Source organism: Gasterosteus aculeatus, chromosome 1 (genome assembly GCF_964276395.1).
Source record: "Gasterosteus aculeatus chromosome 1, fGasAcu3.hap1.1, whole genome shotgun sequence".
In the NCBI taxonomy this organism is placed as follows: Eukaryota; Metazoa; Chordata; class Actinopteri; order Perciformes; family Gasterosteidae; genus Gasterosteus; species Gasterosteus aculeatus.
In genome coordinates, this window is record NC_135688.1 from 12558622 (window position 1) to 12573485 (window position 14864).

Genomic DNA, 14864 nt, shown 5'->3' on the forward strand with positions numbered 1-14864 from the left:
CGTGTATAACCTTTATTAAATAAGTATCTACCTGGTCTCCGCTGTCGTTTTGCGCTTGAGTGTCAGTACTGCCTGTCAGGCCCTTAACAAACGCAGTGCATGAAACATCGACCCATACAGGCAAAGTGCAATCAAAAAAACATACAGCTTAAAAATAAAAAATGCAACAATATAACATAGACTTTCTAATGTACTGTGTGTTTTTCATACAGTAAAGCACAGAGTAAACTTGTGCCTTACGACTGCCAACTTCCTCCATTGGGTGTCGCTGTGCGCGTAAACTCTCCTCCGGCAGCTTTGGTCCGACCGGACCCCGGATCGTCACAAGTGTCAGACTGTCTTGTTAACACGTGAGATAGCGAGGGCACGGAAGAGGGTGAAATAAGCGGGGGACACCGAGGGCGGCGAGATTGTGCTCCATAGACCTTTCGAGAGACTGAGCGGGACACGGCGGATACTGCGGAGGTCCTAATGAGGGAATGCCGAGAAGGAGAGCAGACATACGGCCAGCGCTCCAGACATGAGCCCGAGGTAAGATCGAGAGACGGCAGAGAGAGAGAGAGAGAGAGAGAGAGAGAGAGAGAGAGAGGGGGGGGGGGGGGGGGATGTGATTTGGGCTGACGTGTAAGTGACACTTTTTCTTTAGTAGTCTATCATGTTGAGTTTATCCACGTTTGAATGTCTCACTGCTTGGAGCCGATAGTCCTGATGTTGCCCTCAGCGACGAGGCTTCAGCATCTGGATCAGATGAGCGCGTCCGGCCTCACGCTGATAGTTGAGATTTACAGTCACTCGCGCAACATTTTAATGTGATATTTCTCTGTTTTTAATCCTGCCATATTTAAATCCTACACCAACATGGTCTTGTGGAGAAGATGTTTGGCATAAGGACGCGGGCTTAAAGTGAAAGAAGGATCATCATTATGTTATGAGTCGAAACCCTTGTGGTGAAAAAACGTTTCCAAAAGCTGCAGCCTATAGGCGGGCTGTCACACTCTTCTCAGGGGAGGACTGCAGGTGAGACACGCCTTCTTTTACCAGGTGTATTATTTTGTACTTAATTAAAAAGCGTAGGCCTACTATGAATTAATACGTTTGAATGGATTATCCCTATGACACAATAAAGCAGCAGGATTTGGATTTATTTTGGCCTCAGGGACACAATGATATTAGATATGGCAGATATTGGAGGGGGGGTTCCAATTCCTTGAAGGTCCGAAACATGAAACGCTCCAGCAACGCTTGATGTGGGTCCAGGTGCCTCCATTATTAAAGTTACCTCCAAAGCAAATGTGGACTTCTTTCTCATAAACGCGCAACATACGTGCGTAGGCAATTGCTGCCTGTCTCTTTAAGACGATGTGTTGAGAAGTTCAAGTTGGGGTCAGTTGAAGTTCCTGCCCTCGATTTTACCTTTTTAGTTTTATTATAGACTGACATCACACGGGGCGCTAAAACACTTAAGGCGCATAGAGGCTCCATTATCATCCCGGTGCGTATTATTGCTGCGACTCAAAAATAGCAAAGGAAATTACTCGAAAAAAAAATAGGAGGAAACCGAAGTATTTTTTTTTTATAGCAGAGGATGAGAAAGAGGGGAGAGGAGGGGCAGAGACACACAGAAAGAAGGAGAGGGAGGAAAGTGGGTGGGAGGACGGACCCAAGGAGCAACAAGAACTTCATATCAATTAATAATCATAAAAAAAGAGCTGGCAGACGCGCTCGGAAAACTGGCATGTTTTTTTGGAGGCTGGCAGTTCAAAGCTGAAACGTCAGATATGACTCTTAGGCTGCTGAGATGATCATTAAGGGGGACTTAGATCGGATGGCAGAAGACATCGGGCATGCAGGTAAGAGCTGATATGCTGAACACGCGCTGGCCGCCAAACACGAACAGGGGAAGCTTGACGTGAAGGTTTTTAAAAAATCTTTTTATATGCAGCGCATGGTGCAAGAGAGTGCGTTTTTAATGAATTGTTGAAATGTTTGCGTTTTATATTGCGCTTTACCTCTTTCATTACAGTTTGATTTTAACACCGAGAAGAGTGGTGCCGTCTATCTATTCTTTTTTTTTTGACCGAATTTATTTGAGTTAGTTTTGTCTCCAATGACACACAACACTAAATTTAATCTGAAAAATCTATATAGATTTTAAAATGCTTAAAAATTCCCAGCAAATGTATGTCACTATTTGTTTTTTCAAACATTTGGTTAAATTATTTTAATAATTATAATAATGCAAATTGAATGCAAAAGTTGGAGGGAACATCTGTCTCTGTTAAAAGGGAACTTCAACTTATTCAGTAATAAATTCACGAAGGAAGAAACCATAAAATAACGACTTCTCTACTAGATAATATTAATCAGGTTCAGCAGTGTGCAATAATACCACTTCCGAGTTTTTGGCGAACACAGAAACGCCAACGACTATTATAGGAATATTTTTGGTGTTAACATTTTAGTTTACAAAGGTGATAAAAGCCAGTATTTTATATACGTGTAGCTCGACGTGAAAGAAGCTCCTGCGCTGAAGGACAAACAGCTGATCGTCCACGCTAGAAGCGCACACACGGTTCTTCTGGAGGTGATTTAAGGCTCTTTTGGCGGAGATCTGGTGAAGTGTTCGAGGACGAGGAGGGGAAATGCAGTCACTCGTGATCCGGGTTTCTGTACTGTATGTGGAGAGTAAAACCGATTAGAGGCGCGCCACACACACCAAGTCAGCAGACAACTCCATGTTCTGCTTTAAAGACGGGACGTGAAGTTCCCAAATGACATTAGACGATGAACTTTGCATCTCGGTGAGCGATCGACCGTGACACGAGCCAATAAAACCCTCAGAGCTTACATTTAAAAGTCATTTTCGAACGAAGGTTTGAGACGTTTTTAAGAATAAGCAATGCAAGCATAACGTTCGTTCAAGTGGAATAATCTGATGTAGAAGTCGCACGCTCGCACATATATGTGTGTTCAATTTCATCATCCGTTATCTGCACCGTTACGAAAATGCTGTCAGACTTCCGACGGTAATTTTTCTTCATAAATGTGATCAGAATGTTTTTTTAGATGCGTGATTACAGCTGTAACGCAGGAAACTGACTTGTATGTTCCATGATATTGGCTGACTTTAACTCATTTTCACCCATCGTGGTGCTGCAGTTCGATCTGCCCTTAAGGATGCAGTTTCTCTCAGCTAAATATGAAAGTCAGTGTGAAATTTAGTTTGCGTATTTGTCTCTTGGGAGTCACAGAAAAAAAGTAAAAGTATTAAATGACAGTAAAATATCTTCTTGTTATTTTACAGTGACGTTGCACTGCAGTGTTGCCTCATAAATTAAACATGGCCTGTATGTGAATATGGTTAAATGGGTTCTAAAGAAAACAAGGAGGCAAGAGCATGGGTAGCAAATTGAAATGAAAGAAAACAAAATGTCAACACAATGTTTTAAACAGATGTCTGGAGTGTTTATGTGACTGAGGCTGCATGTAGAGGTAAGAGGTTTAGTCTCCCACTTCACCCCAAACCACAAAGTGACAAAACAGAGAAAAACCCAGGGGAATTAATTCTAATCTAATGCAAATAACTTAATGTCATCAATGCAACACGTAAAGTTTCCATTATGTAGACGGGGTTTTAAAAAAAACAATACTATCAGATTGGCACATGCTGCATCAGAATGACTCGAGTATGAGCAACCTACATCAATGATTTAATTTAGCCTGTTTATCACAAACACATTAACAAAAATAGCTCCAACAGGCTTCGTACATTCTCCGAGAACCTTATAGCGAGATGTTATCCCACTAGAAATCCTTTCTATCACAGATGGCCATCTGACAGGATGCTATGGGCTGACACATGCCCTCCGCATCAGGAGTATTATAAATCATGTTTGTCTGTGGTCTTTCATTTTCTGTCAGTAGGCTAAATCAAACAGTGAGCTCAGATATTTTAAAAGGCAAGTTATCGCTTCTTCAAAGACTCATACTGTCGACACAGAGAAAGAACTCTTCCTATCGCCAGGTGTACTTTTTTGTACGCGTTAGCATATTGCAGGTGCACAGATATTTAGAATTCTGCATGAGTTATTTTACTTTTCTTAGGATTTAAAAACTCCAAAAAAAAAAAATATCTGATAGCATGAATCTGTTATAAAAAATGGTTTCAACTTTCTGTTATGCAATTAAACTGTGTTGCATAATAAGGTTGTGTAGGCCACAAACAGACGAGAATGTACATTGATCTTGTGTATGTGAGTAAACACTGTGTCATGCCGAGCGGTAACCAGTCACAGTAACGGTAAGCTAAACACCCCTTAATGCAATGGAGGCTGCACAAGCTCAGCACGCTGTTTTAAGCACTTGGTCTATTCCTCATATCACTCTCTTTTCCAAACACCTTTGATCTGACCGACTGTGAAATTTATAGTAAAATATGACTGTTGAGTAATCAAAGCCAGACAGAAACCAGAGGTGGAAACACTTTAGATGACAACATGGGGACATAATGGGGAGGGAACCTGTCTTACCCACTTTTTTAGTATTCAATTTATTTAATATTCATGACCATATAATAAATAGCATGCAATTCATATATGGGCATAGAATCACTGAAGATAATAATTATTTTCATGAAAAGCTATTTTCCTCAGTTGGGATGACTGTTCTCCACATGACCACGAGCTGGACGTCATGATTGTTCTGTCTCTTCATTTTCCACCAGTGATGAAATCAGTGTTTCCTTCTGATGCTAGACGCCTAATGCTGAACATGCGTTTATGAAAAAATACACAGCTGCAATTGTGTTAATGAATGACTTTGAAGTTTTGGAGTGAACTATTGTGGCGGGCGGGCGGGCGGGGGGTGGCTTAATAGTCATATGGCTTTCTGTTCAGGATTCTCAAGATTTCCCGAGTAACTTAATTATCCGTCTGTATTTTAGATGATTTCATGCTTCCCTATTCTTGAGCAGAGCGTGTACACCGAATGAAATAAACAAGGAGTGAATGAGCTGGTTCAGGAAGACCATAATTAGACAGATGACATGATATTTATTTAGTAGGTTGTTTCCCAGAAGTGAGACTAAACCCATGGACAGTGTGAGACGTTTAATCTCATGTCTAAAATATCCTCAGATGCCACCAGTTGAACAATACACAGGGTTTCATGCATGCAGTTCATATAGTTTATTTTAAGCTTGATGGAACAATTAGTGTTGCTGTGTGTGTGTGTGTGTGTGTGTGTGTGTGTGTAAGAATCTGTGTGTGTGCGCATTAGATCCCCAGAACTAATCTCAACGCACCGGTGATTTACATCACATGCATCACATTCCTTATCTGAATGGTGCTGAAATATCCATCTTTTTTTGAATGTGTGCGTCCTTCGCAGCTTTCTTCCTGCTGCTCATCATACTTGTGAAACATTCATTCCTTGCTTTGTTTAAAACCCTGCACACTACTTCTGGAGTACTTTATCAGGAAGCCAGCGGTTACAACATAGTGATCTGGCGTTCTGTGAATTTTGAGCTTTCTTCTTGGTCACTGCAGAGGAAGTGAATGCGTTGACTTGAATTTCTGATAATGAGAAAACCATTGCAACTGTTTAACAAGTAGCATCCATGTGCACTTTCACCCAAAAGTTCTACTTTTGTGCACCTTGCATTGAGGAGAATCAAAGAATTAAACATGTTTTTGTAAACTGTAGCTTTTATAATTAATTACCATTATGCGATATGTCGGAAATCCGTTGTTTTTTACTCGTTTGAAGGCAATGAAATTCCTCTCAAATATATTTAAAATATAGTCTGATTATTTTCACACAATTCACTGTTCACTTGAAACAATTGAAATGCTGACTGCCACATGATACAGATATCTGTTGTTGCAGGTGGCGGACTGAAGACGATGCTGGGTGCCATGGAAGTTCCAAGTCATGCTCGGGATCTCCTCCTGCAGCTCAACAGCCAACGAACCAAAGGCTTTCTGTGCGATGTTATCATTGTGGTGCAGAACGCTCTGTTCAGAGCTCATAAGAACATTCTGGCTGCCAGCAGCCTCTACTTGAAATCTTTGGTGGTCCACGACAATCTCATCAACCTCGACCACGAGATGGTGAGTCCAGGGGTCTTCAGGGTCATTCTGGACTATATTTACACGGGCCGCCTTAGTGATGGAGACCCCACCTCTCCCACTGAACCCAATTTAGGCGCTGTATTGGCAGCAGCCAGCTACCTTCAGCTGCTTGACTTGGTGGCTTTGTGCAAAAAGAAGCTGAAAAGAAATGGCAAGTACCCTCCCCGCCCAGGTCCTGCATTTCTGCCCTATCCAAAGATGGTGCCCAACAGCATGGGTTTAGGGGGTGGTGGCAGGTATAGGATTTCTACCCCTGTCATTCAATCCTGCCCTCCTGGAGGGATTTTAAACAGCCACGCAACCCGTGCATCACCACTAGAGGAGCTAGTTCCCCATCGGCTAGCCATCCATGCTGGGGAGTTGTATGCTCCAACCTCCCTCCAGGGCTCTCAGGTGTTCCCGTCCCTGCAGTCAGCTCTGCCCGCCCAGCTCGGGCGCTCGGCCCACCCTGAGAGGAACCGCTCCCCCAACTACGGCCTTGATCTCTCCAAGAAAAGCCCCAATTCCCAGTCGCAGCACACACCGTCTCGAGCCCACCTGGCGAACGCCCACAACGACGAGGAGCGAGACGGGAGTCTGAGCGGCCGCGCCAGTCCCATGCATGGGACGAATGGAAGGCCCTTCCCCTCAGAAAAAATGGATTCAACCGACCAGGGAAGCTCCCTCACTCCTCCACATTTCCCCCATCTCAACCAGCCTCTTGGCCCACACCTCCCCCACCTGCACCGCTCAGGCTCCCGGGCCAGAGACCGCTACCCATGCCCCCCCAGCCCTGACACCCCGACGGAAGCCGGAGAGGCGGCCAGAGATATGGGCAACATCTACCGCTGGGTGAAAAATGAGCCCCTATCATACACGGCTGAAGATGAAGATGAGGACGAGGATGAGGAGGAAGGGGGTGAAAATGGAGACCAGCATCATAACCACCACAAAGCCGGGGAGGAGAGCGAGGGAGCAGACGACAAGAGCGGGTCAGGCACAGAGGAGACGGGCAGTAGTGAAGGCCGCCCGTCCCCGTCTGGGCTGATGGGCCGGTTCCACATGCCTTATGAGCCAGAGAGCTTCGGGGACAATCTCTATGTCTGCATCCCCTGTGACAAAGGCTTCCCGAGCTCAGAGCAGCTCAATGCGCACGTGGAGACACACACGGAGGAGGAGCTGTATGGCAACTCTGGCGGGGAGATGGGGAACAGCAATAACAGCAGCACGAAAAACGCAAGCAGTAACACAAACGGTTATGGGAGCAACAGTTTGAACTGTCTGTCCCACCTGGAGACCAAGTCCAGCCAGGGGCTGAGTTCAGGGGGCCTCGGCGAGATGATCCGACCCTATCGCTGTTCCTCTTGCGAGAAGTCCTACAAAGACCCAGCAACTTTGCGGCAGCATGAGAAGACCCACTGGCTGACCCGGCCTTACCCCTGCAGCATCTGCGGCAAGAAATTCACGCAGCGGGGCACCATGACTCGCCACATGCGCAGCCATCTGGGCCTTAAACCTTTTGCGTGCGATTCCTGTGGCATGCGCTTCACCCGCCAGTATCGCCTCACCGAGCACATGCGAATCCATTCCGGGGAGAAGCCCTACGAATGTCAGGTTTGCGGGGGAAAGTTCGCTCAGCAGCGCAACCTCATCAGCCACATGAAGATGCACAGCAGTGGCGGGTCTGCTGGAGGCCTGACCACAGATGGGAAGCTGAAGCTGGACTTTTCTGAGGGCATCTATCCTCTGAGTAAATACGCAGCGGAGCACCTGGGGCTGAAGCCGGAGAAGGCCAACGAGCTTCTCATCCAAGCCCAGCAGCAACTTGTTGCCGACGCAAAGGTCATGGAAAGCCTCTACCCCCTGTCCAAACGGGCCTCGGAGCACCTGGGTATCTCCCACGACAAGATGGACGTCCTGGGTCAACCCCTCCCTCCTCCCCAACAGGCCCTCTCTGAAGCCCACACCATCGGCCGCTACTCACCCAGCTAAGACCACTAGAGCTGTATAAATGGCATTCACCACCATCATCGGCCTGTGTGCGCACACACACACACAACTTGCAGTATTCTAAAGCCATTCACCTCAACTCGATAGCTCCACTGCACCTCAGACTCAGGCCAAGAGGAATTGGTCTCTTCCTGCACACCAAAGTGTGTAAACTCTAAGTGCCTTTCTATGCATCTAATGTGTCTTAAAGTGCTCCTGCATAAAGGAGCTCTATGCTATTCTGTAACCAAGAGACAATCACTCAAACACGTGCAGTATATGCAAAAAAACGTTTAGAAATTACAGCCATTGAGCCAAATTGAAAACCAAAATGAAATTGAAATGTTTTTGTAATTTATTTTTGTATTATGAAATCCAAAGAGAAACCGTCCCCTAAACCTGTTTACTATTAAATATTATCTTTTGTATAAAAAATGAAAAAGCACATAAGGACAAGTGTCAGGGTTTTGGTCCAGATCTGAGCGGAACTTTTACCAAATGAGTAAGCAAACTCTTCTGTACTTTAACGTAATGGTTGGATGTATATTATTTCTTTTTTTCTCCTTTTTTTTCTTTCTGTTGTGGGGGTGCTGGACAATTTATGTATCTCCCTCTCCAGCGTCTCCAAATCATGTTAAGGCTTCCCAAGTTGTAGGGAAGTGATAAGAGCAACGGCTTCACCATTTCCCTCAAGTTGCCTCTGTTTTATTTTCCTCCACATTTTGAAAAGTAACTCACTCCCCCGCGTTTTGTGCCGCGGATAAAGGCTCCAACTATGTGACAGTAATAGTAGCTTAATCAGCCGTAGCCTTGTGTTAGCGTGTAACCCTCCTTGAGCTAAAATCTTCTCTGCATCGCAGCTTTCAGTTGTTATTGAGATGCAGTTAGCACGGCCCTGTGATCTCATAACTGGGACATGATCGCACATACCCAGCTGATGACACACTAATCCCTGTTCATGATGAGTGTATCTCCGTCTCATGCTGTAGACGAAGCTGGGGTGGTGGCGCTGACATTTCGTAACATTTTGCAATTACCGAGGCAGCCGATCGGCGAGGCCACGGACAGAATGAATTACACAGAAAATGTTGAGTTTGACAGCACAGCGCGTCGGCGTTTAGCGGGTCGTATAGTCGGATGCCGCTTTGCAGCTCCGCTGTCATTTGACCTCCCTCCCCTGCAGTCTGTTGTCTGGGTCCCCCAGCTACTGTTGACGGGCCAAAAGTGAGCGCCTTAAACGCGCTCCACTCCACCGGCCACACACACATATGCACCCCCCCCCCTCGCCCCCCCTGCACACGCACGCACACACTTAGCAAGCTGCTAATCTGTCATTGATATGAAAAATAAGAAACCGTTTGTGGGCCTTCCCTGGGCCGGCGAGGTGAACGGCCAGCTGCTGTGCCTGCAGTAAGCCCTGTGAAATCTCACTTTCTCCTGGACAATTCCAACTGCTCGCCCCCGCGTGATGTCCCATTTCATGCCTGCCATCTTACCCCGCTGATCCACTTATTAACATCTTGTCCGAGGCTAGCAAATGTCTGCCGGCCTGGCCTCCCTTCCCCGCTGGTATCAAACGCGGAAACAAAGAATGACACATTTCTGTGTTGGCTGACCAGCAGTTCCTCCGGCTTGAAAACAAAAGAGCACTTAAAGGCTGCGGGTTGACGGCGCAGTTTTGTCTAAAACATTTTGAATGTTTAAAGAACACGCTGTCCTTTTCTTTACTTTTCTACTGGTCCTTGTTTTAGAACAAAAATGTCTGATCACTATAGCGCCAATGCCAACCTCAGTGGGTGAATGTGAAGACTAAAGCCATAAATACACTGTGATAGAGGTGGTGAATCTTAAAGGCAAAAACCAAACAACAATGTGCCTGACTTTTAAGATGTTTTTGTTTTCAATGTAACAATAATTTAAGGGCTTCTCTTTTTTTGTAGCATATGATCATATCAAACATGTTGTTTTCTGTCACTTACTTTTCTTTATTTTGGTTTGAACTGAAAGCAGCGCACGTGAAACTGGTGCTTACCTCAGGACTGAACCCAGCATGGGGATGCTAAGCTTTACTAAACTTTTGGATTATCAACACACAGATGCACACTCACAAACCGTATTTTATTTTGTATATTAACAGGGCAGTTGTCCTGTGTTAAACCTGTGGTTATTTCTGTGTTTATACATTTCTTGTTACAGTTTTATGGTGGAGAGATAATATGTGGTATTAACATTTTATTTTATTTTCATTTTTACAATGCGGTATACATGTTCTATTGTGTCCTCAAAGAGGCTTGTACAGGTCTGACCAATGCTATTCTTTCAACGTAAGGCAAAGTGTTTTTGGTAGTGTTTCAACTGGCTGTCTGTGAATTTCTGAACCTCCCTTTAGTGAGCGTCAATCTTTGGTTTCAACCACGCATTGCAAGTTCTAGGTGACGGGTGTCGTGCTTTGAAAGGTCTCCACGAGACACAACGTGCTCCCCGTACTTCCTTTTAACAGACGCGCAACGGCTTTTCAGGGCGAGTGTGAAACCTGGACTCGTTCTGTGTGACTCCTTTCCTCCAGAACTTAGTGAAGGCCGAGAGTCAGACATACGCTGCAAATGCACAAAAACACACAGGAAGTCGGCTTGTTTTGGATGATGCTTCAAGTAGTGGGACTGTTTTGTTTAGCTGTGTGACAAATAAAACGAAAGTATAGCTTCAATTAAACGGCATCTTGTGCTTACGTGCCAAACATGAGTTGTGGGACTTTCAGACCTCTCACATCTTCTCAAACTTTCTCTCCTTCCTTTCCATGCCTTACACCATTAAAACAACACACAAATCACAGGGTTTTCCACTGTCACTCCAAATCTTTGCACGGGGGGTAGAGCAAGATAATGGCTGAACATTTCTGTGGGATGTGCACCGTTTGAAATTTGCTTAATTGCATTAATGTGTACGACGGGCGCAGAGGGAGGGGTTGTGTATCTAAGGAGAGGGGAAGCGTTTGCTTGTCTGTTTGTGTGTCACGATGCCGTTCGAGCGTTCGGAGGGCTGTTAATGCACGTCCTGGGAATAGGGTCGGCGTGAAGGAGAAGAGCTGAGGAGCAGGAAGTGAACTTTTGGCTGGTGTGTTGCGCTAAGCAGGATGTGCCGTGTGTTTCTGCTCAGAGGCAGATAGAGAGGTGGAGGATGGGGAGGGAGAGGAGCAGGAACGGCGCAGCAGGGTGGATGCAAGCCATTGTCTCAGTATGAAAGCCTGTTCGTACTTCTGAAACCCACCATTCAGAAAACAAGTATACTGTATCTTCTCTTTTCCTTCCCCTCTTTGCTCTTTGGGAATAGACCTCTGCTCAGTGTCACGGTGATACAACATGATGGCCTTTTTAAGGGCCGCGCAGCAAAGATGATAAATTGGTTTATGACAATATTGTTTCATATTCATGAATTTTTACTTTGGGCAGGCTATACTAAACTATAATGAAAATCCAAATAAAGAAATTGCAGTATTATTGCTCTGTAGTAAAATTACAAAAGCATTGTTTTAATTTACTGGTTTGCCCCTTGCTCCAATTGTTTTTTATGCCTTTATTTTACTTTTATACAGCAAACCAGAATAACCTCTTATTGCCACAAAGTGGTTTAGACGAAGATGTTTTGAAATTGCTAGAATTAATTACATTAATTTATTATAATAAAAATGAATAAATGCAAATATAAACGAGTGTAGGAAGATAAACCAACTTGTTAGTATTTCGGCCACTTTATTCCTCTCATGTTGTTATGGCAACCAGCCCAGGCCTGTAACTTTTATAACACTAACAATATAGAAGTAGAAAACCTGGATGAGGTCCAATGGCGCTAGACCAAAAAGGGGTTGAGGTTAAATGTAAAAAAATGTAAAGTATGTCATTAAGCTTTCTACCAGCGGCAGCAGGCAGAGGTCACCTCTGTGAATCTGACAGCCTGCATGGTCCCGATCTGCAATCATAGCGCCGTTTGACATTTTATTGTATTTCTATACGCGTGCCAAAAGTACTGGAGCATTAGCAGACATCGCAGATCCCCCCCCCAAAGAAAAACTGAGATCTTTTTTTAGTTTCCACGGGTTTCATTCTCAGACTAAGCTTCTGACCAACTGGAGTTTGCCTTATCATGAAACCTATTATCTGCAGTATATGTGTCTACTGTGGCTTGAGAGAGAAAGTGGGATATACCACTTTTGTGTACATATTTATTTTCATGAGGACTAATTTTATATGTAAACTAGAGCCAGATTATATCAATAATCAAGCCTTGTCTTGGTGTTCAAACCAAATAGTGACTCGCAATATAACAAGCATTGATGATTCTGGATCCGCTTGTGTAATATATATATATATATATATGCATGCGTGTCCACACAGTGCACCTGTCCATCTACATGTCTGATCACCTTTCCCACAGTGTAGCAGGGTGAAGTACAAGAAATTTCACTTTCAAAGAAATTTGACACCTTCAAGAGTTGTAATTACAAGCAGCTGCTTGAGATTTATTGCCCCAGACAGCACTTTTCTGGAAAAATCATTGTGTTGTGATTTTATTTTTTCTATGATCCCCTAGAAGTCCCACAACTGCCCTTTTCCTCTCGCACCTTGCTCTCTTTTGCTCTCCTCCTCTTCCCCTCTCTGGAATTTGGCCGCGCTCGTTCATCATCGCCCTTGTTACCTCGAGACACAACTTCCCTCCTCACCTCTCTCCCCCTCTCTGTCCCCTCTCTCTTCTTACACTCAACACAAACCGTTGACCCCCAGCGCCCACTGCCCCCTTCCCTTGATCCACTTACTTCCAGCTGTTTTTCATGCTGACGAAGACGGTTGTCTAAACGTTTATGTGAGGAGGAGCTTTTTCTCTAAGCCCTGATCAGTTTCCCAAACGAACTTTGCGCCATGTGTTAAAATACAGGAGATGTTGGGCCAAATAGTAATTAAAACCAAAAAAAAAGTACTCTGATTTCCAAGCCAAGAAAGGGCTTACAAAGGAAGATTAAAGGCAGCATATCGTTGTAGAGGAAATGCAGAATAATGTGAGGGGAAATGTTTGGGGGAAAATATTCTCCGAAAGATGCCAGTAAAGTAAACACTTATAAATTTCACAATTGAGCCTCCGCTGCACCAGCCAAGTCATGCACCGAGATGGAGAGAACAAGAGAGATCAGTCGAGAGGAAAAAGAAGCAGCAACAGAGAGAGAAATTGCTTGTGCTTGATAGTCACAACCTTCAATAAATCACAAGGAAAAGCTGAGACTCTTTACCCCCCTTCACCCTCCCACCTCATTCTGTGAGCTTACTCGATTTCATTTATTTTAGACATTTTATATTTTTGCCTTTTCATGTTCACTGCTGCTGGTTATTGTCACATTTTTTTTTCTTCTTCTAGATATTAATGTTCGAGTCATCGCGCCCCCAGAAATGTCATCCTTTTTCCAGACCTAACAATTATCACCCGATAAGCACACGACCCGCTGTAGGCTCTCTGCAGTTGATTAGTGAAAGGGGGTTCTGGCTGCCCGCGTCGTCTTCCATCTGTTTAGCTTGGACCTCTGTTTCTACCTTGAGCACATACAAGACAAACTGAGTGGACTTTGGCTGGAATCCTTTTGTTTACAGTGTACAACTTCTGCTCCAGAAGCTTAAATTTTAAAGACAAACAGAGCAAGGACAAAACTAGCTGGAATTTGTAAGAGCAAATGTTGGTCAATGAGAATATTTGATATGTGTGTGTGTTTCTCACACACGTGAAAGTTTGCACGTACAAACACACACACGTACGTCTCCCGTAGACGCACACAGCTGCACGGCAGACCGATGCTCAAATTCAGATTAGATCAGATTTAATAAGGTTTCCCTGCACTGTTCGGACTGCAGCTTTTTGTAGAAAAAGCCATTATTAAAGAAAAGCTAAAGCTACTGACTGCTAAACAGACGCTAAAACACCCGCCAAAATGTTGCACAGCCTTAAGTGTCTCGCACACACATATAGTCACACACCCGCAAAAACAATTTACTCTGGTTTTGGGAAATGGCTGCGTTGTGAAATGATGGATCGTGAGCGAATGGAGATCAGTGTGACGTTTCGAGGTGTTTGTTCCCGACTGGATGTGGTTGACGGATAAGAAAGTTCAGCAGTAGCACAGACTGCCACGCAGACAGTAGTAGCTGCGGATAAATGAGGAAAATAATACTCGAAGGAGCATACGTGACTCATTTGAAATATAAATTAGAATGTTTGGTGCAGGACAGGATCTTATTTCAGCAGGCATATTAAGCTAAACGTCAATGCCATGAAGGCAATTCAAAGCAATACATTTAACCAAATAACATTTTCTGCATTTCATTGTCAATATTGATTTTACTTTGCTTAAAGAACTGAATGTATTTATTGCATGTCAACATGTTTTATAATTCATTTTTGTGTAAATTTCAATTTCATTTAAAAAAAAATAATTTCCTTTCAATTATGGTGTCCTGATAGTCATGTTTATAAGGCTTTTTTTTTTTAAAGCCAATGTGAAAATTTTTGTTTGTTTTGATTGTTCATATACTCAAAATCAACTTGGCAATAAAGTGAATTGCATAACGGATTTAATGGGAAATGTGTCATTATTTCATTTTTTTGTTGTTGCACATTTTAAATAAATAATTTAATAATAAATATACATTTCTGTACACTTCTTTTAGATTTGACGAGATTCTTAAATTCCATTACGATAGATTTACCCCAATCCAAAATCACAATTAA

At 43.8% G+C, this 14864-nt stretch overlaps 1 protein-coding gene across 2 annotated transcripts; it reads left to right on the top strand.

Moving 5' to 3' along the window:
- The first annotated feature begins 320 nt into the window (after positions 1 to 320).
- hic1 (hypermethylated in cancer 1) lies at positions 321 to 14706 on the top strand. Of its 2 annotated transcripts, none has more exons than XM_040176291.2 (2): positions 321 to 531; positions 5887 to 14706. In XM_040176291.2, exon 2 carries the CDS (start codon positions 5904 to 5906, stop codon positions 8100 to 8102), a length of 2199 nt encoding a protein of 732 aa, XP_040032225.2. In that variant the 5' UTR covers positions 321 to 531; positions 5887 to 5903; the 3' UTR covers positions 8103 to 14706. The 2 variants fall into 2 exon arrangements, with proteins under 2 accessions (XP_040032225.2, XP_040032217.2); XM_040176283.2 differs by lacking the exon at positions 321 to 531 and adding an exon at positions 1459 to 1850.
- The last annotated feature ends 158 nt before the right edge of the window (positions 14707 to 14864 follow it).

Excerpts from the sequence above, each read along its gene's own strand:
- hic1 (XM_040176283.2), top strand. The coding sequence starts at position 1,799 with ATGATCATTAAGGGGGACTTAGATCGGATGGCAGAAGACATCGGGCAT. Across the intron at positions 1,851-5,886 it reads AGAAGACATCGGGCATGCAG|GTGGCGGACTGAAGACGATG; the intron begins GTAAGAGCTGAT and ends CTGTTGTTGCAG.